Below are 22,343 nucleotides of genomic sequence, written 5' to 3'. Positions count from 1 at the left end.
AGCTTTAAGCCAGCTGCCTTTCAAATTCATTGAACACCACTTTGTTCTTGCATTATGGCTGAGTGCCCAGTATACCTCCTCTACCCCATTCCTTATTTCATCTATGTAACAGGGTGGGCTGCCCCTTTAAAGGCCAGGGAGCCTGGGGCCCTCCAGCCCTGTTCTGAGGCAGAGCCCGAGCGACTGCCTGATGAACACCTGATTGCCATAAAGCTGACAGAGCTCAGGGGGGCGGGAGAGCTACAGGCAGGAGACTGGCTCTGGTGGCAGGGCCTGGAGCAGGGGGACTCCCAGGCAGATAGCCTCTAGACTAGGAGGACGGGGGCAGGACTGCCTGGTGGAGTAAAACTCTGGCACAGCTGCTGGGCCAGGAAAAAGGACCTGGTTTAGCTGTTGGGTTTATGCTGAACTGCTTATTTGGGGGTTTTGCTGAAGATTCTTGCTGCCACGGATCCATGGAGCCTTGAGAGAAAGGGCCTGATCCAGACTCTGTGTGTGATGATATCAGTCCTTCTTGGGCTGGAGAGACCAGTCAGCAACCTCAGTGTACCCCGGCCATGTCCCTCCTTACTCATCTCCTCTCCCAATCACACCACCCCAATCCTTCCCGTCACTCCTCAGCCCGACATCTGCCCAGGCCCCTAATCATACTTGTGGCACCTTAGAGACTAACCAATTTATTTGAGCGTGAGCTTTCGTGAGCTATAGCTCACTTCATCAGATGTATACCGTGGAAACTGCAGCAGACTATTACCAGCAGGACAGTGGGGTGGGAGGAGGTATTGTTTCATATTCTCTGTGTGTATATAAAGTCTGCTGCAGTTTCCACGGTATACATCCGATGAAGTGAGCTGTAGCTCACGAAAGCTCATGCTCAAATGAATTGGTTAGTCTCTAAGGTGCCACAAGTACTCCTTTTCTTTTTGCGAATACAGACTAACACGGCTGTTCCTCTGAAACTAATCATACTTGTTGCCCATCTCTGAATTCCCTCTGTTTCTGCTCTGTCCTCCTTTGGCAGAGGGGGTGACCAGAACCGGACACAGTGCAGCAGGGGCGCATACCCCACTGCTTTACAGAATGGCATCAAAAGAGCCTCGGTCTTATCCTTCATCCCACTCTTTGTGCAGCCGAACATCTCGTGTGCCTTGTGACGCTGAGCCCTGGACGCTACGGAGTCCAGGTTTTTCCCCTGCGTGGTTACAATTAATGTAACCCCCCAGACAAGCACACAGGTCATTCATATTATTCCTTCCAATGCACATTTTTCATCACTGAATTGAGTGTAGACAAAGTGACCGTGATAAAAGTGATGTCTCACATGGAGATCCACCCTCTACCCATGGAGCAAGGCATGTCCTTTACCTGACATTCTCATGGCGGTACATGTACATGGTGTTAAACTGCTGCATCTCTTTCTGGCTCGGGTCCTTCTTCATATCCTTTAGCATCTCATCTGCCACGTGTTTGGGCAGGATGGAAAGCATCAGCCGTTCCTGAGGTGGAGGGAAGAGGAAGAGGATAATCAGAGCTCAGGGCAGATCAAAGCAAAGCCCTGTAGGCTCAGCAGGTGTCAGGACAGGGCTGCCAGCCAAGCGGATTCATTTAGACTCGTAGCCACAACAGAAATCCCCAGGGTTCAATTACACAATTGGCCGGCATAATGCACTCACACAGATCAAGCCAGCCCAAGCAGCTGTGACTAGCTGCACCTCTGGGATGGGCAGTGTGCCTTGTGGCAAGGCCCAGATGTGCCAGTCTGCTGCTGTGATAACGACCCATAGTAATAATATACCCCCTAGCACTTTTCAGCAGCAGATCTCAATGTGCTTTACAAAGGAGGTCAGCATCATTATCCCCATTTTACACATGGGGAAACTGAGGCCCAGAACAGGAAGTGTCTTGCCCAAGGAGAGCCAACAGGCCAGTGGCAGAGTCAGGAATAGACCCAAGGTCTCCTGATCCCCAGTGCAGTGCTCTGTCCACTAGAGACTAGACCCCACTGACGCAGTGAAAATGAGCAGGGCAGCAAGAAGAGTGTGTGTTTGGGGGAACTGGATACAAACCAGGCTCCACCGCTTAACACACCGCAGCATAAAAACTCACACACTGTCCAGCTCCTCCTGCTTTACCTCATGGCATTGGCACTGTACACTCCCTGCGTCCGCACCCTCAGGCCAAATCCCGAAGTCCTGATTCAGTGGCTAGTCTGGCGAGACCCCTCCCCACTTGCTCCTGCTGCAGTGAATGGCAACCCCCCACCCTCGATCTCAAAAGGTACAAGATCAGGCCTACTGACTCCAATGGGAATTGACCCTGGGTTTTGGCTCTCCTTACGGAAATGCCATGCTGGGCCACGACCGCCCGCTCGCTCATTTATACCCCTCCAGCCAAGCTGCTGGCAATGGGAATTAACATTAACATTGCGCGATGCTCTGTTCCCCTCTAGCGGTGTCCGCTACTGCCTCCAGTCCAACAAACTTCGGTTTTTAGTGCAAGCCACCCTGGATTCAGGCTATTCCTGGCCCTTGGCCACCGGGAGATTTCCACACCCTCCAGCAAATCTCAGGCTAAGCCAGCTTTCTGGCTGTTTTTGTGTTGCCACATATATGCAAAGCAGCAGGAGCCAGAATCTGGCCCGAGGTCCCTGCCCCAGAGATCTCACGCCCAAGTACCACATTACGAGGTGCGGTGACTAGCAGGAACTCCATCTTGCCTTGCTATGGGGGCTCATTTTGTGACATGCCCTAGCAGACAAGGGGAAATGAATTGAAGCCACAAGCTCCTTTTGGTCCAGGCTCATCGCCAGGCTGGACAAAGGGGCAGTGTGTTGTCTCCTGAGCTGAGCGCTGATTTGGGGCATGTTATGCAGCCCTTGCTAATCCTAGCAGAAACAGCCGAAAGCTCATGCTCAAATAAATTGGTTAGTCTCTAAGGTGCCACAAGTACTCCTTTTCTTTTTGCGAATACAGACTAACACGGCTGTTCCTCTGAAGCCTCTTGACAGTAATCTCCTGCCCAGGGACACCGGATGCAGTTTCAAAGCCAGAATTCCACTCTGGTCACATCCCGTGGCTGGAACTCCAAAGAGTGCCAGACACGTGGGCAGGTTTACATTTCAGCCACTAAGGGAGCAATCTCTGGCAGGCAAGAGGGAGGAAGTAGGACGGACCATGGTCACGAACAGCTTTCCAGCCAACCTAACCCTCGGCACCGGCTACAGAAACACAGGAACTTCCATCACTGAACCATGAAGGAAGCCACAGGCTAGAGGAAGATGGGTTTAGCCTCTATCAGGATGGGTTACAAGACACAAAGATTTGGCGCTTTGGCTGGGGGAGGAGCTGTCATCTGATGAAGAATTGATTGCTTTGGAATTTGTGGTTGGTGGATGGGGGCGTTTTATGACACATCAGCAATGCTGTTATTAATATTTTGCTGATATCATATTACAGTGGTGTCTAAAGGCACCTGTCAGGGATCAAGGCCCCACTGTGCTGCGCACTGTACACACGTGGAATAAAAAGATAGTCCCTGCCCCAAAAGCTTGCTGTTTAATTTAAAGCCTTAAAATTAGGAAGGATGGTTTCATGGTAAAGGCATTAGACTCAGAGCTCTGACACAGACTCACTGTGTGACCTCGGTCAAGTCACTTAGGGTATGTCTACACTGGGTCTGTGGGACCCAGGCTTGTGGATTTGGGGTTTCCTACCCTGGGCTTGAGCATCCACAGTGCATTGTATACCTGGGTCTCGTAGCCTTGCTAATGTGTCCACACTGCACTACACAGACCTTCTGACTCAGGTCTGTGGCTTGAGCTGTGTCCACACTGCAGGAGGAGAGAGCTTCAACCTGTGTCAGAGCGGGACTTGGGATCTGACCCATCCCCCTAGCAGAAGCCTAGGAGCTGAGTGCTGACTGACCCAAGTGAGACTGATTTATGTGTGGATGGAAGTGGGGCTTGGACTCAAGCCTGAGTCAGAACCCAGGTGTAATGTGCAGTGTAGACAGACCCATTATCTCTCTGTGCCTAAGTGACTCACCTGTAAAAAGGGGATAACAACACTTCATTTCTCCCATGCTTTCTCTGTTTAGATTGTAAGCTGTTCAGGGCTGTCTCTGATTAGGGAACCTAGTACAATGGACCCCGGATATGTAAATGTATTTTAGACTCCTGAATACTGAGCTGAATATATCCTCACCTGGGATGAACATGGCCGACTGTGCAACACTGGGCGCTCAGTCAACCAACCAAACTGATAAGAGATGTTGGAAACACCTGCTACAACCGACCAGATCAATGGACCCTCCAGTAGGGATGGGTGGATTGAATAGCTTGCTGTGTCATCTGAATATTGGCCACATTCTGCAGCCCGCACCCCTGCCCGCTGATGCCAGTAGCTCTACCCATCTCACCGCAATAGACGCCCCACAGCGCAATAGGATATCAGGGCGTATGCGGCATCCGGCATCTCAGCCCGAGCTCCGTTCAAAGCTCAGCGGGACCCAGCAGAGAGTTTCTGAGTCCAGCTGGTGCAGGGATGGGCAGGAGCCAACTGCCCCGCCATGCGAAACAGAGGAGAGCAGTTACATGATGTCACCCAGGAAAGCAGCCCCTCCCTTTCTCCCCACAGTGGACCAGACGAGAAATTCAAAGAACTGCCCAGAACCAGCCACGATCAATCGAGGTAGAGCTAACAGGAGCACGGAGCCTCTGCTATGTACTACCAGGGACTGAACAGCCAGCACACCGTACACACGTACTTGACTATCAAGGATGCTGCCAAGCCACTGACTCTGACTGAGTGGCCAAAGCAATCTCTACAGGCAGCTGGTGCACAGGGAAGCTCCTCCGTGCAGGGCACCATGGGGCATTCAGAGGCTAAAAGCTCTACCTCCACACATAGACCACTCAGGTCCTCAGCACGGGCAATGCATCCAGATCAGGCAGATTCACTTCTGTCAGAGATTCTCGGAAACCAGGGGTGTCTCACGATTTGGTCTCTCCTGGAACACACCATCTTGCAGGGGCAACGGCACAGCTTCTCCTTACGGTCCTTTGTCGAGTCCAGTTTCAAATGCCTCCAGTCATGGGGCTTCTATCGCTTTCCTCTGGAGAAGATTCCAGTCCCTAGTATTATTGTTTGCACTCCAAAATCCGGGCTCTGTTGTGGTAGGTGCTGTACAGACACTCAGTGAAAGACAATGCCTGCTCCCAAGATCTTACAGTATGAAGAGACAAAAGGTGGAAGAAGAAGGGATTTGCTTCACATCACGTCAGTGACTGAGCCAGGAATAGAACCTACATTTCCTGGCTCCCAGTCCACTGGCCTAGCCACTAGACCACACAGCCTGTCTGGATCAAGTCCTGTGTCAAATCAGACTGTGAGCTTTTGTGTGCGGGGAGCATGTGCATTGTATCTGCTCTGAGAAGTGTTTCGCTCACCTTCGGACGCTGCAAATAATCATACTATAAGGTGACTATACTAGCAGATTTCCGTCACAGAGACATCAGGGACCAGACTGGACACGTGCATGAAAGCAGCTCCCAGCATCCAGTTTTGGAAGCCACTCCTGGAGTTTTTTGTTATGTTTTTTGCCAGAAGGAGCTAATTTTAGATGGAATTAGCGAGTCTATTTTCAAATCCGGTTGACATTTTGGTGTGTGGCGTGTCACATTTAGCCTAGTGACCCACATACTCTGAGCAATTATTGCCGCCACAAGAATGCCATCTGGTTAGACAAAAGGAGGGGTGCCCAGGTGCTAAAGTGATGGGCACAAAGGCAAAGCTCCTCCTACCATGTCTTGGAGAGACCCCTCTAGGGGTGGATTGGGAGCTACTTCTCCAGACTCATTCAATCAGTAGCTTCTCTGCTTAGCTCACAACGGGCCAGTTGTGATGGGTGTTTGCGTGTTATATTTACATGTGCAATAGAAACTAGATTAAGAATATCCAGCCCATTCCACAGCCACCTGAGGTGAAGGTACTTGGGTCACTACTACCTTGGGCGGCGTTTGATCCTGTGTCCTAGGCATGAAAGCCCAAGCTCAGTAGCCAGAGCCAGCTGTTTCCCTAACGTGGAGGAGTCCTGCCCAGTTTAGCACCTCCCTGTTATTTCCTAACTGTATCTGGATTGTTGAATCACTGAGAAAATCATCCTCATTAAAACCTCAGCAGCTGAGAATGATCAAATTAACCCCACTGCATCCTCTGCAACTTACTCCCAGTGAGCCCACACGCCGTGGCAAACAGCCCCAGAGTGAGCTCCCCCAGGGCTCGCAGGCTGCCAGCTTCACCGCTCATAGCCACCTGGGTCAGCAGCTCTCTGGGCCCGATGCTGATCGCAGTCACAGCGATGTGGGGGAGGAGCAGCACCTGGGCTGACCATGGAATGACACCAGGGTATGAGAGGAGCATCCAGCCCTTCACGTAGTGCTTGGAGTCTGCTCAAAATACTTATTCATAACAGACAACCCTGGCCTGAAACAACGCACTCCTGAGCACTTAAACGTCATTGCATGGAAGGTTTAGGAAGCTGCAGTCATCCAGCCATGTGCTGATACTACCAAGCAGAGGCTCATCCCAGCTGGTCAACAACAGGGATGGAACCCAAGACCTTCTGCATCAAAAGTACAAGACCCCACTGCTTGAGACAAAGGCGTAATTCTACAGCCTGCAATTAAGAGTTGTCATGACCTCTGGGGCCACCCACAAGAGGGAGGGCTGCTCAAATGCAGTACATCTGAGTGCCACACCAATTCTCAAGTTTAAATGGATTAAAAGCTGGCTAACTGCTAGATCTCAAAATGTCACTGTAAAGAGGGAATCCTCATGGAAGGGGTGTGTTTCTAGTGGGGTCCCTATGCTATTTAACATTTTTATCAGCAACCAGGAAGAAAACATAAAATCTCCACTGATAAAGTTTTCAGACGACACAACATTAGAGGAGTGGTAAGTAATGAAGAGGACAGGTCACTGATTCAGAGCAATCTGGATCTGTAAGCTGGGAGCAAGCAAATAATATGTGTTTTAATATAGCCAAATGTAAATATGTCCCTCTAGGAATAAAGACTGCAGGCCATACTTTCGTGATGGGGGACTCTATCCTAGGAAGCAGTGACTCAGAAAAAGATTTAGGGCTCATGGTGGATAATCAGCTGAACATGAGCTCCCAGGGTGACGCGGTAGCCAAAAGAGCTAATGTGATCTTGGGATACATAAACAGGGGGATCTTGAGTAGTAGAGGGGTTACTTTGCACTGTTGTGACTGCTGCTGAAATACTGTGTCCCGTTCTGGTGTCCACCATTCAAGAAAGATGTTGATAAATTGGAGAGGGTTCAGAGAAGAGCCAAGAGAGTGACTGAAGGATTAGAAAACCTGCCTTAACAGGCTCAAAGAGCTCAATCTAATTAGCTTAACAAAGAGAAGGTTAAGGGATGACTTGATCACAGTCTCTAAATACCTAGGAACAAATATTTCACAATGGGCTCTTCAATCTAGTAGAGAAAGGCATCACACGATCCAATGGCTGGAAGCTGAAGCTAGACAAATTCAGACTGGAAATAAAGCGTCCATTTTTACAAGTGAGGGTAATTAGCCATTGGAACAGTTTACCAAGGGCCATGGTGGATTCTCCATTGCCGACAATTTTGCAGTTTCTGGGGAAGGTCTCTGGCCTCTAGTGTAACGGAGGTCAGATTAGATGATCCAACTGGTCCCTTCTGTCCTTGGAATCTATGATACACCAAAGTGCTGTGATGCTGTGGTTAAGGTGATTTAGTAGCAGTATCAGTGTTAGCCAATGGCTCAGGGTGCTGTCAGGAGGCTGTAGTGCAGGATAGTATTCCTCTAAATAGTGTGTGAGTCCTCTAGTGACCCTCACTGTCTTCTATGATTCAGAAACCAGCCGGAGCAGCAATGTGTGTCTGTCGCTAGGCCTGGTGTGCTGTGTAGAGTTAGTAATCACAGTTACCTGGACCCTTCTGGGCCTGCGGGGTTCCTTCATGTTTCAGTTGTTGTGTGAAGAAGAGACATAATGCAGAGCTGAGTGCATGCCAAGGGCAATCCATTCTCATGCATCATGGTGGAAGATGGTGGACTGGTGGGGTCAGGAAGGAATTTCCCCTCCCCACCATGTACAGCATGGCACAACTAACCAGGCGCATTATGGAGGAGGGAGAGGGGAAAGGGCTGGGTTTCCTCTGAAGCATCCTCAGTGCATGAGGCAGGATACAGGACTAGCTGGACCAATGGTCTGATCGAGAACGGCAGCTTCTATCTGACTTCCTAGCTCACTACCATCCCTCTGCTTGGACATCAATTCATCCATAAGACTGGGCTGCAGCTCCCTGGGGTGAGACGTCACACTGAAGTCCCAGCCACCTGTGGCCATTAAATAAATCAGGGAGTTTTTTGCAAGAATAAGGGTGTTAGTTCTGGTCAAATTCCAGCGGGGGGGACCATGTGCTGGCTCCCTAAAATCTTCCCGGCAGCTTCTGTTGGTGACAGTGGACCTGGTTCTCCACTGCCTTGCCCTTTGAGTACGCATATGTGCACCCGAGTAAAGTGAGTATCAACAGCTACCAAACCACCATGGACTGCACGGACGACACACTCCTTCTGCTCGGGTGTGAATGACGACACAAGGCCGTGGAGAATCGAGCCTGATATTCTCCTTCTCTTCCTGTCCTAAACTGTTCCACCACATTATACAGTGGGCTGCCCCATAGTGGTGGATGGCTGCGAAACACTTTGTGATCTATGAATAAACCCTACTATAAAGGTGTGAAGTATGGTTATTATGTATGTATGATCATTGGGCCAAGATGTCGAGGTACACCCTGGTGACTCAAAGCAGCCATACAGCTGCAAAGCATTTGGATCATCCCAATTAATCTGTTCTTTTACCTCCAGGTCTCCTTATGACCCACCTTGTGTAATCAGTACACGTGTTATTGCTGAGTTGTAGTTACTGGAAGTGTATTATGTGTTGATTTACAGCACATTCTAGCAAACAGCCGTAGTAAATAGTCGAATGATGTCATATAGGATATTGTACATATATTTCTTCCTGGAAACTAAAGCTGGCTAAAAATAAAATAAAATAAAAATAAAATAAAAATAAAAAAAAGCTCATGCTCAAATAAATTGGTTAGTCTCTAAGGTGCCACAAGTACTCCTTTTCTTTTTGCGAATACAGACTAACACGGCTGTTCCTCTGAAAAAAATAATTTAGTTATCTATAAAAACAGACCAGCAGTGGGGCTGTTAATTGTGACTTCTTCGAAGTAAAATTTACCAGCTGTAGAGCTGGATTTTTTAAAAAGGAGCTGAGTAATTTTATTACCACTAATAACAGCTGCAGCTATGCAGAGCTGAGAGCACTCAAAGGGCAATCCAATCTCATGCATCAGGCCGGAAGATGGTGGACTGGTGGGGTCAGGAAGAAATTTCCCCTCCTCACTGCATACAGCATTGCACAACTAGCCAGGTGCATTATGGGGGTGAGGGGGAAGAAGAAGGGGCTGGGTTTCCTCTGAAGCATCCTCAGTGCATGAGGCAGGATACAGAATTAGCTGGACTGATGGTCTAATCCAGAACGGCAGCTTCTATCTGACTTCCTAGCCCACTGCCATCCTTCTGCTAGGACACCAATTCATCAATAAGAGCCCGATATTGAAACTGAGCCAAGGCATGCTTCACAAGGTAAGGGAACTGGGTGGTTCCCAGCTCTGAAGAGGCTGCACAGGGTTAAATAAACAACCCTCCCACCACAACCCTGCACTCTGCAGACCACAGCTCCACAGCGGTTCTTACCACACTGCAGGGTGGACACAGATACATGCGTTAATAGGTCAGAAGGGACCATTGGGATCATCTAGTCTGAACTCCTGTAGGAACAAAGGACAGAGACCTTCCCCTAAATAACTCCTACTTGAACTCGAGCATATCAGTTAGAAAAACACCCAGTCGTGATTTTAAAATGGCCCGTGATAGAGAATTCACCACAACCCTTAGTAAATTGTTCTATTGGTCAATTATCCCCACTGTTAAATATGTCAGGTTTCAGAGTAACAGCCGTGTTAGTCTGAATTCGCAAAAAGAAAAGGAGGACTTGTGGCACCTTAGAGACTAACCAATTTATTTGAGCATGAGCTTTCGTGAGCTACAGCATCTGATGAAGTGAGCTGTAGCTCACGAAAGCTTATGCTCAAATAAATTGGTTAGTCTCTAAGGTGCCACAAGTCCTCCTTTTCTTTTTGTTAAATATGTGTGCCTTCTGGTCTGAATTTGTTTAGCTTCAACTTCCAGCCATTGGATCTTCTTATACCTTTGTCTGCTAGACTGAAGAGCCCTTTATTCAGAGGTGAAAGTAAGCCAGTAGGGTCCGGTATGGCGTACCAGCAAGAGACAGTACGCCGTGCTGGACTGGACCAGCTTCCCCAGGCTGGTGATTTAAAGGGCCCGGGGCTCCCCGCAGTGGCCAGAGCCCCGGGCCCTTTAAATCGCCGCCCGAGCCCCGCTGCCGGAGCCCCAGGGTAGTGGCAGCAGGGTTCTGGCGGTGATTTAAAAGGGCCAGGGGCTCCGCTGCGGTAGTGGCGGCCGGAGCCCTGGGCCCTTTAAATTGCCCTGAGCCCCAGGGCTCCCAGCTGCCTCTGCAGCTGGTAGCTCCGGGGGTGATTTAAAGGCCCTGCCTCTTCCGGTTGAGGCCAGGCCCTCTGCTCAGGACTCTGGTGTACCGGTAAGTCCTTTAAGTTACTTTCACCCCTGCCTTTATTAACATATATTTGTTCTCTGTGAGTACTTATAGACTGGGATCAAGTTACCCCTTAACCTTCTCTTTGTTAAGCTAAATGGATTGAGCTCCTTGAGTGTATCACTCTGAGACATGTTTTCTGATCCTTTAATCATTCACGTAGCTCTTCTCTGAACCCTCTCCAACTTATCAACACCCTTCTTGAATTATGGACACCAGAACTGGTCACAGGATTTCAGTACCAGTCACACCAGTGTCAAATTCACAGGTAATATAACCTCTCTACTTCTATTCAAGATTCCCGTTTATGAATCTAAAGATCGCATTAGCACTTTTGGCCACTGTGTCACACCGGGAGTGCATGTTCAGCTGATTATCTGCCACGATCCCCAAATCTTTCTCAGAGTCACTGCTTCCTGGGATAGTATAAGTATGACCTACAATCTCTCTATGTTAAAAGGCATATTGTTTGCTGGTGTCCAGCTTACGTAGCAATCCAGATCTCTTTGTGTCAGTCCCCTGTCCTCTTCGTTATTTACCAGTCCCCTAATCTTTTTGTCATCTGTAAACGTTATCGGTGATGATTTGATGTTTTCTTCCAGACCACTGATAAAAGCATTAAATAGCTTGGGCCCAAGACCCAATCCCTGCAGGGCCTCACTCAAACCTGCGCAATGATTCCACATTTACAATGACATTTTGGGGTTTGGCAGGGGCATAGCCAGGGAATCCACAACTACAAACAAAGTCTCCCAGGAAGCGGGACTTGCAGAGGCTGTTTGTGCTCCTGAAGTCGACAGGATTGTGTCTCCCTGCCTCCCCGTCCATGTCATCCAGCACCACACTCATCTGCTCGGGCTTTGGGACAGAGGCAGGGCATGACCAGGAAGCAGGAGACTGAAAATCTTGGGGCGCAAACGCAGGTGCAGAAAGATTTGCTTGGAAAGGTCTGGAAATGGGGCTGTGAGCTGGGCTGCCAGCTAGAGCCTGTGATTATGGGCAGCTCAGGCTGGGGATGAGAGGAGAGAGGAGGGTTTGGGGTTTTTTAAAATCAGTCTCCTGGATTATCACCAACTTTCTGGCCCACTAAAAGAGCCACAACATCCTCAAAATGACACCGGCGCTGCAAAGCCGCTCGGGGCAATCTGCGATTCTCTGGCACGCTCCCTCATTGGGGCAGGGCCATAGGCAAGGGAGTGCAATCTGGCAGGGAGGGATGGTTTTTCACTCTGTACTGACAGGAGCAGCGCCTGGTGCATTTCAAACCCCCTCCGTTCATTTCCTTTGGCTTCCTGTAATTTGCCTTGTATGTCAAATTGTGTCACTATGGCAACCTGTTTCCATGACAGCAAATGACAAACTTCGCCACTGCCAGTTGCCCCTGCTGGCTTCCTATGTCGTGCAACAGCAAACACCCAGACAGGGGAAACAAACATCCCTCCATCTCCCAGAAGAATTCAGGGGGAGCCTTCCTTCTGCTCTCCAACAGTCCCTCCTTTGCTCCACCACACCTTGCTGGCTAGAATAACAGAGCTGGGATGCAGGCTGGGAGCAGTGGCACCTGGGAAGAAGAAATCTATGACTTGTTACGCACTGCCAATGGCGTTGGCCCAGCACAAGATACAGATTGTCTCTCTATCCCCGCTTCATCCTGGAAGCTGAATCAAGGCAGGTGGGCTCTGGCTATAGGCTACCAGGACTTTTACCCCCAAGACACTGGTTCAAAGCCAGGTCAGATCAACAGTGGCTGAATGATTCTGACTCTTGGGTATGCTAGGGCAGCTCTGTGCTAAGCTCCTAATGCAAAGCTGTCCTCAAGCCAGCGGAGGAATTCACTGCACTATATGGGAATAGCAGCCCTTAGTCATGGGGATGCTCACCTGCCAGAATGGCTCCTGAGCGCCTTAGCAGCTGGTGCAGGTTAGAGCAGCCCTAAGGCTGTTCTAATGTACACCAGGGACCAGAATGATCTGGAGCCAGCCTCAGGACTGAGGGCTTTGGGGCTACAAAGGGATCCTTTGGACCCCCTTCAGCAGCACTCAGCAGCTGAGAATCTGACCTCCTCTATCTCAGTGTCTCTCAATGTGTCTCAACCTTTCCAAACTACTGTTTCCCTTTCAAGAGTCTGATTTGTCTCGCGTACCCCATTTGACCTCACTTAAAAATGACTTGCTTACAAAAATCAAACATAAAAATACGTTCTCATTTTTACCATATAATTAAAAAATAAATTGATTGGGATATAAATATTGTACTTACATTTCAGTGTATGGTATCCAGAGCAGTATAAACAAGTCATTGCCTGTATGAAATTTTAGTTTGTACTGTCTTTCCTAGTGCTTTTTACATAGCCTGTTGTAAAACTGGGCAAATATCTAAATGATTTGAGGTACCCCCTGGAAGACCTCTGTGTACCTCTGTAACCAGGCCTGGTTGAGAACCATTGCTCTGTTAGCTTTTCAGTGGCTCATATGTAACGAGTATTGTAGGTCTCAGACCAGTTCCTGAAGGGCAGGTGTCCACATCACCTATGCCACAATTAGCACCCTTGAGGCAGACTCAGAAGGGAAGCCCTGGAGACTGAACTCCCCTCCCCAGTGCCAGGGAAGTGGGATGAGGGTGTCCTGCCAGAAGAGCAGGAGAGGGTAGCTGAGCTGTGCTATGGCCATTCTGCTGCCTGACAGTTCGGTGAGGCTGCCCCGAGCGCTCCCGCCATGAGTCCCCCAGTGTTAAGTAAAACCATCATTGGGCTGTGCCTTGCTGGGCAGACTGGATGCTGCAGGCACGACTAGACCTACTGCAGAGCGCCCTCAACTCCCATTGGCTTCAGTGGGCCAAATCCAACACGCAGCACTCCCGCGGACTTCACCTGCGTAAGGGCAGAACACATACCAAGTCTGGGCTTCAGGATCAGGCCAGGCGGGCAGTAAGGAAGCTCTGCCCCTTTGCACGATCGGGCCCCTCATTTGCAATAGGATTTCAAGTGCTCTGTGATGCAAGCAGGCAGGCTGTATTCACTGCCCAGATCTGAACAGTCTGTACTGTTTCTCGGTGGGGTTGGACGTGTGAATCTACCAGGCAGTAAGATACGATCAGGGGGGAATCTAATAAATCCGAACGGAGAAATCTCAACAGGAACAAACTGTTTTCCCCTCCCAGTGATGGGTGGTTTTACAGGCACAATGGAGGGCTCTGCACACAAACCGGTGTGGGGGAGAGAAAGCTTTCTACATACGGTGAGAACATCCCCATCCCTCTCAAGTGTTTGGAGAGGAACCAATGTCGGAGTTCCCTGGGACAGTCACTGTCCAGAACTTCCTTGCACTCATTTACAATCTGACTCCCCATTGTCTTGGAGGACATGGTGGAGTTCAAGATAGTGAGCAGTGGTTGCTGCATGATGAGCAGCAAGCTGGTTTTCTTTTTTTGGTGGCTGCCATATTGTGCTCCAGAACCTTCAAAATGTGACCCACCAGAGCCACGTCTGCCTGAATCTGCAGACAGCCTAAACCAATCTTCTACTACGCCACGTCATTTCAAGTGTGTGTGAATTCTGAAACCTAAAGATGACCGGTTGAATGCCAACACTGATAACTTATTTAGCACTAATCAAAGAAAGGAGGGGACTGCTCACAGAAGGACCAGCACCAGCTGCTGTGAATGGCATGTCATCTTGGTGTCAGGAGTAGGCAGAGCTTAGGCTGTGGGTGAAGCTTAAGAAAATACCACTCTAGGGTTTTTTTTCCAGATTGCCACCCGTTGCTAAAAGCATTGAAAAGCAATAACAATCATCATTAGCCATGAACAGAGAGCTTGGGGGCCTCTGAGTTAGACAGAATTAGGCTGGGCTTCAGGATCTGAGGCTGAATCAGGCCTAGGGGTGGGGCTCAAAAGCATCACAATCTCATGGGCTGCCTCTACAGGATTCCAGCCTCATGTGGCAGAAGGGTCACGCGATCAGCTCTTCGTGTGGTACAATGAATGGAGACCCCCTTGAGTCCCCACCAGACCACAATTTGGGCCAGGGGTGCCGGAACAGGGGGGCGAGGACCCCCCACTTTTTACCACTCGTAAGGGTGAATGATGGAGGGAGGGGGTGGAGAGGAGCGAGTGGGAGCAGGATCTTGGGGGGAAGAGGCGGTGTGGGGGTGGGGTCTTGGGGGAAGGGGCAGTGTGGGAGGGGGTTGGGGAGAAGGGGCGGTGTGAGGACAGGGGTTTGGGGGGTGGGGCCACAGTTCAGGCCCTGGTGGCCCCCCCACTTTTAGGGCACTTCCGCTGCTCCTGATTTGGGTGGTTTACAGAGTCTTTCCCCTGCTTGGGACACAACAGGGGATTCGTCCCATAAACAAAAGGGGTTCTTTGCCCCTCCGCTGGGAAAGGGGGAATCACAGTAAAAGAAAAAGACAAAAGGTGGCCAAGTCTTTTGTTCACACCTTGGGGGTTTGGCTTATCTGGACACGCCCGTGTCCTTGGTCAGGGTCTGCCTCCAGCCCCTCATTTTGGTAACCCCCACTTTAAACCCAGTCGATCCAGCATCAGGGACAGCAGGGTCTGCAACTGTCTTCCTCTTTGCTGACCTGTCTCTGTAGCTAGCAGTCTTCCCCTCCCAATCACCACCCCTTGGGCTGCAGGGGGAGGCTTTCCCTCTTTCAAGCCTCCTCCCTCCAGCACAACAAGCCTCACAGGGGTTTCTGGGTAGTGCTGACTGAGCCCATCAGAGCTCATAAGCCTCCTCTCTACTAGCCTGAAGGTGTGTACCTGGCGGCGTCTGCTTTAGACCCATCTCATGGGGCTTGAGTCCAAATGCAGGGGAGGCATTAGCGTGGCCAGAGGCAGAGAACGACCCAGTGGGGCACAGCAAGGAACTACCGCTGCATGCTGCACTGGCTGGCAGCCTGAGGCCCGGTCTGGGCGTTGGCAAGATCCTCTTGGCCCTGCTGGGGAACTGAATTCACACCAGGGACGACGGGGTGGCAAGGAACGGACCCTGCGCTGGGCCCAGGAAAGTGCTCCAGCTAGTGGCAGGGTTGATGGCACTGGCCCATTGCTGAAGGCTGAGGCTATGGAGTTCTGCACTGGGGTGGGCGGATAGAGGAGTCTAACCCCTGCTCAGCTTTATCCTTTCCCCTCCCGCAGCTCAGTGCTCAGTTCCCATTAACATTCAGCAAGGGGACGCCTGGCTTCAGCCGGAAGCGGCCTGTCTAAAAATAGCTGCCAGCTCTAGGCTGGGAGCTGTTCCTCTGGTGGATTTGAGGGGGGACTGTGCAGAAAGGGGAGTAATAGAGACGGCCAAAATAAATACACCCGCTCCGCTGCTCTGCAGAGGGGCTGGGCTGGGGGATGGATGGCCCAGCTCAAAAGCCTCTGCTGCTACTCGCACAGCCAACAGGTATCTGCCCCTAGGATGATGACCAATTAGCTCATGAGAGGAGCCCTGGAACAATCGACACAGCTTTCATGGTGCTACAGCGTCACTCTGGAGTAAAGCTGGAGCGACCGATGGAGTCACCGGGGTTACTCTGGGTTTGCATTGGTAGCAGAGCAGAATTTGGCCCAAGACGCACAGGAAAGGCCAAATAGTCCATGAGAATCACCCTCATCTCCTAAGTATCCCCTTAAATCCTTATCCCACTTTTATCTGTGCACCACCCCGGTGTTTAGACATGTCTCACACTCGTGCACCTAGTCACCATCGTTCCCCCTTTTAAAACAAAGCTACTCCCACCAGGCCGGTCAAGGACAATCTGTTCTGTGGGCTTGTGTCTCCTGTGGTGCACCTGCACCTTCCCACCCACGTCCGCCAGAGACTGCATGCTCCCAGGATCGGGGCCATGACACCTGGCTGTAGAGAGCTGAGCCAGCACTTAACCTGTAATGGCGCAGATCCCTACCTAGGACTTCCTGGCTGCTGCGGTGTCTCCATTGCCGGGGGGGTGCAATTCACAGCCCCCTGCTCCCAGAGCAGGGGAACCTACCCCCGGAGCAAACAGAGAATCTCCACTCGCTGGTCGCAGTTGAGGCCTATGACACACAACTAGGCAGTTCTGCTTCTATCCAGCAGAGGCAGCATATAAACACTAAGCCAGCTCATTACCACATCATCATCTCCCAGCAATGGTAGGGGAAGCATCACGTCTTGGTCTCCTCTAAGAATACAACCCCTACCCTCCATCTGGTCTCTCTTTAACTCAGCTTTCGGCGATGTCCCTTTGGCAGCCCATTGGCTGATGTCAGCAGAGGCCTTTAGAGCAGAGAGGATGCTCACCACAGCGGCCGTCGCCAAGGCAACGGGAAGTGCTGATGAAGTGCCCTTTCCTACCTCGGCAGAAGAGGTTAGAACAACATCTTGACCCTGTCCCCATGAGCAGTTGTGAGCTCACTGGCTCCTCACAGAGTCAGAAAGGAGGGATCTGGCCGGAGCCAGCTATGCAGCACCAGCGACAGAACCCGGGTAGCTCAGGGGTTAAAACACCATGTGTGAAATTCCTGGAGCCAAAGGCTCAGGGTCTGGCAGCCCTGAGATCCAGGCAGTTCGCGATGGCTATGTTACATGCGGGATGGATCCTGCCAGCCAATGCCTTAAAAAACCCAAGATGCTGTGTGGAGGTTCAAGGTCCTACTGTTTTTTCCATATACAAGGGCTTTACTCCTACACCCTGAAGTAAAATGTCTCCCTCCGCTCTGCTTATCCATCCCACTGCACTCCAGAGCTGGCTGCATTTCAGTGGTGGTGCGAGAAATGTGATGATTAAGGACAGTCCATGTCCTGAATGCAGAAGGGTAGATGCTCCCCCATGCTCTCCTTCATTTTTGGCACGGGGGAGGCCCCAGCAGGCATAAGGATGGTCCAGTCCCCACCCCAGAGCCACAACCAGCTCCCTGCTGGCCCCTCTCCCTGGTGTGCCACACGGACCTAACTGGAGGTCCTGGTCCTGATTATCAAAACCTGAAAGAGCACAGCACCAGCCGGGGAGCGCTGAGGTCTCTCTCCAGCAGGGGAAGTGGGCCATTAGCCCCTGAGTGCTCCTTAGTTATCAGAGCTGCTCGCTCACCCATTCAAAGAACTGTTATGACATATATCCCCCTACCAATGAATTTAGCACTTGTGCAGGGGTGGGAGTGGCAGCCACAGAGCTGGATGGCCTCTAGGCACAGGCTTGGTTACCAGCTCGCCAGCTGCACTGCGAGCTGCTTTCTCCTGCTGCCACTCATCTCTGCCCAAGGGGCGGGCAGGAGGAACTCTGCGGACAAGAGGGCAAGTGCTGGACGGCCCCATGGCAGGCAGAAAGGGGCTGTTTACAACAGGAAGACCCCTCCACTTCCCTAGTGCCTCTCAACTGAGGCCAAATCCAACCCCAAGGCTGACAAACAGCTTGCAGAGAGATACAGCCTTCAGCCACTAACTAGCCTAGATCAGCACAGCGGGGCCCTGCACCTGCCATACAAATGGATTGTTCTAACGAAAGGGGCTCAGGACATACAAAAGACCAGGCCAGCTTCCCTGCTGCACCTAGTTATAGAGGCAGAGAGTCCTAAAAATGTCGCGCTGGAAGGGACCTCAAAAGGTCATCTAGTCCAGCCCCCTACACTCCGGCAGGGCCAAGTAAACCTGGACCATCCCTGACAGGTGTTTGTCCCATCTGTTCTCAAAAACCTCCAGTGACAGGGATTCCACAACCTCCCTTGGAAGCCTGTTCTAGAGCTGAACTCCCCTGAGAGTTTGATCATTTTCCCTAATATCGAATCTAATTCTCCCTTGCTGCAGATTATTGTCCTACCTTCAGTGACCATGGCCAATGATTGATCCCCGTCCTCTCTATAACAAACCTTAACACATGTGGAGACCCTTATCAGCCCCCCATCCCCCAGGGTTCTTTTCTCCAGACTAAACTGGCCGAGTTTTATTAACCTTCCCTTCCGGGTCAGGTTTTCTAAACCTTTATCATTTTTGTTGCTCTTCTCAGGACTGTCTCCAATTTGTCTACATTTTCCTAAAGTGTGGCATCCAGCTGAGGCCTCACCAGTGCCAAGTACAGAGGGATAATTACCTCCCGAGCCTTACAAATGACACTCTTGTTAATGACAGGTTTCAGAGTCAGCAGCCGTGATAGTCTGTATCTGCAAAAAGAACAGGAGGACTTGTGGCACCTTAGAGACTAACACATTTATTAGAGCATAAGCTTTCATGGGCTACAGCCCACTTCATCGGATGCATGGAATGGAACATACAGTAACTCTTGTCAATGCACCACAGAAGGATTTTAGCCTTTTTCGCATCTGCATCACATTCTGGATTCATATTCAATTTGCAATCCACTATAACCCCCAGACCCTTGGCAGCAGTACGACCCGTTAGCCTGTTATTCCCCAGTTTGTAGTTGTACATTTGATTTTTCCTTCCTAAATTTAGTACTTTGCATTTGTCTTTATTGAATTTCATCTTGTTGAATTCAAGACACTTCTCCCATTTCTCAAGGTCATTTTGAATTCAAATCCTGTCCTCCAAAGTCCTTGCAACCCTCATCCACAAATTTTATAAACATGCTCTCCACCCTGTTATCCAAGTCACTAATGAAAGTACAGAATAGTACCAGACCCAGGGCTGACTCCTGCGGGACCCCACGAGAGACGCCCTCCCAGTTTGAGAGCAAAGCATTGATAACTACTCTTTGAGTACAGTCTTTCAACCAGTTTTGCACACACCTTAAAGTAATTTCATCTGGACCACACTTCCCTAGTTTGCTTATGAGAATGTCATGTGGGAGTATCAAAAGCCTCACTAAAATCAAGGTTTATCAGGCTTGCAGTTTCCCACACCCCATCCATGAGGCCAGTAACCCTGTCAAAGAAGGAAATTCAGATGGTCTGGCACGATTTGTTCTTGACAAATCCATGCTATTACTTATAACCCTATTATCTTCTAGGCGCTTTCAAATGGGTTGTTTAATAATTTGTTCCAGTATCTTTCCAGGTACTGAAGTTAGGCTGATTGGTCTATAATTCCCTGGGGCCTCTTCATTCCCCTCTTTCAAGATAGGTAGTAGTTTGCCCTTCTCCAGTCCCCTGGGACCTCACCTCTCCTCCATGTGTTCTCAAAGCTGATTGTTAATGGTTGGGAGCAGCAGAACAGGGGTGCTAGCAGGAAATATGACTCCTCGATTATCTGCCCAGCCATGGGACAGGCTGTTCTGACCTTAGGGACCATCCATCAGCTGGGGGTGTGGGGAGTGCATCATATTCTGGCCGCTCCTTCCCAGCTCCACATGCCCCTGGCTTTGGGAGTTGTGGGAAGGGGATGTACAACCCAGCTCCACACTCCCGTTTTCCCACCGCCCCCCCCCATGTCTCTGCTACCTTTGCATCCCTTGGGTGGCACCAAGGGTGTGGAACAGGAGTGAGAACCAGCCTGTTATCACAATGTAACACACCATCCCCTGCTGTCAGGGGATCCAGTGGTAGAAATGGATCTACCTACCTAATGGCACTCAGTTCAGGCCTGGAACCTCGAAACTGATCCAGATGCAATATACACTCCCCTTTACCTGAATGGCCTGGCAGACTTCTGAAACATTCACATAACCGGGCCTTTGTATACACGGAAGTGCTATTTTGAGCTGCAGTTTCACTGAAACAAGTGCTAAGAGGCTAATGGAGAAATTATTAGGTGATTAACTAACACTAACACTAATTAAAACTATAGGGAGAGGGGACACGCTGTGGATTCAGATAACTAGGATCTTTGGATAAAGGGAACTTGGAGGACTGGAATGATACGGTATTTGGTGGGAGAGATTAGGCCCGGTTCTCCTCCTGCTCACACCACAAGCCACCTCTGCCCTCAGAGAAGGGATTCCTGAGCCACGCAGGCAGGAGTGCAATCGGAATCAGGCCCCCGTAAAGACGCACCTGTTTCCTCAAGGCTGGAAGCAAGCAGGGATCCCTGGCTCCCCGGGAAGTGGACAGGGAGTGAGGGCTGAATGTTCATCCACTCTGCCCTGGGCTCCGCATGAACGCTAGCATGGGACCATGCTTGCCTCCTGTCCACGGCCTTTAGGAACAACGGAAGCTTTAAATAGGCTACAGCTGAGCTTTCCCTGGGCCTGACAAGTGGGTGATTGTAATACAGTCAGCAGATAGCCATGGGATCTAATTAGGTAACCACCGCCACCCCAAAGAGCAGCTAAAACTGTCCTCCCCATGACACATCCATGTGCCACAGAGCTAGGTTCAGGCAGGATCCACCACCCCCGCCCAACACTGAAACAGACACCCAGCCCAGAAACGTCATCCTCCAAGAGGCCTTTCCAGAAGACTGCCATACATCCCTGCCTGGTCCCAATCCTTGCACCAGATCTTTCCCTTATTCCCCTCATCCACACCACCTCCTGAATCCTCCTGCACCGGAGACTTGCCCTGCGTGAAATCCATGGTGCTGCTAACAGTTTTAGTACGGCAGTAGCAGCCTGAGGCCCCAGCTGAGATCGGGGTCCCTCTGTATACAAGCACAGAGTCAGAAATAATCCCTGCCCAGAGGAGCTAGAAGCAGTTCCTGCTTCAAAGGGGCCACCTAGCTCCAGGTGGAGCTAGTGGAGAAGATATTTGGACTTTATCTTTTCCCCTTAAATCTAACAGTCCTTCCACTGGGCCCATCTGGCTCCTCTGAAGCATGGGAGTAGGCCCTGCTTGGGTCATCAGCACTAGCACAAGCTTTATTCAGGAACAGCTATTCCTGCATAACTCCAGGCGCAGACAAGCCCTCAGTGTCTATTCTGGGATTTGCACCAGTTTAATTGAATGGGTTTAAATTCACACCTTTAGCTGACCCATTGCCACGTTCTGTCTAGACAAGCCCACAGCCACTCGGACTTCCCAGCGTACGAACTATGGAACTGTCATGCCCTTCGCTTGCTCTATAGTGCTCCCGGGCATTTCCAAGCACTCTCCCTGCGCGGAGAGTTCAGTGCCATTTCGTCCTCAGAGTTCAGCACAGGCTGCCACAGGAGGTGCATGCCCCCAGCACATGGTTAGGGCCTTCTGGGGAGCTGCAGGGAGATTTTAGAAATTTAAGACTATCGACGGGATTTTTTAAAATGTAATTTTCATAAATTAGGGGTTAAGGTCAATATTGTCAAAAATAGGAGCCTAAAGTTAGGCTCCAAAAGCCTGATGTAGGTTTATACTAATATTAATGATCTAGAGTGCAGTAGCATTTACAAGCGTCGGGCACGGACCAGGTCCCACTGTGCAAGGCTCTGTACAAATTAAGAACAGAGACCGTCTCTGCCCCAAAGAGCTGACAGAACTAACCTGATTTTCAGGAGTGGTGCGCACCCAGCTCCCGATGAAATCAACAGGCGTTTGGGGGCTCTGCCCTTTTGAAAAATCAGGACACTTCTAATCTAGTGTCTAAATATGGATTTAGGAGCCTAACATTAAGCTCTTGCTTTTGAAAATCTTGGCTCCGTGACTGAATACCACAATATGTCAAGGGGGTTAAATCTTAGCAAACCAGTACCCAATACTTTCTGGACCACCAAACTTTTCCAAGACCTGGTCCTGGACCAGTGAAGGGAAGCAAACATTT

General features: G+C 50.3%; 1 protein-coding gene across 1 annotated transcript in view; it reads right to left on the bottom strand.

The window, feature by feature from the left end:
- The window catches only part of ADCY3 (adenylate cyclase 3), a 103,094-nt gene that overhangs the window by 31,339 nt on the left and 49,412 nt on the right, over positions 1 to 22,343 (bottom strand). The window contains exon 3 of the mRNA XM_048845844.2: positions 1,366 to 1,496. Within this exon, the coding sequence (XP_048701801.1) occupies positions 1,366 to 1,496 (131 nt within the window). The remainder of the gene's footprint in view (positions 1 to 1,365; positions 1,497 to 22,343) is intronic.

The sequence above is a fragment of the Caretta caretta genome, chromosome 3, assembly GCF_965140235.1.
Source record: "Caretta caretta isolate rCarCar2 chromosome 3, rCarCar1.hap1, whole genome shotgun sequence".
Lineage (NCBI taxonomy): Eukaryota > Metazoa > Chordata > Testudines > Cheloniidae > Caretta > Caretta caretta.
The sequence above is the reverse complement of the archived record's forward strand: the minus strand, read 5'-3'. Positions and strand labels throughout refer to the sequence as shown.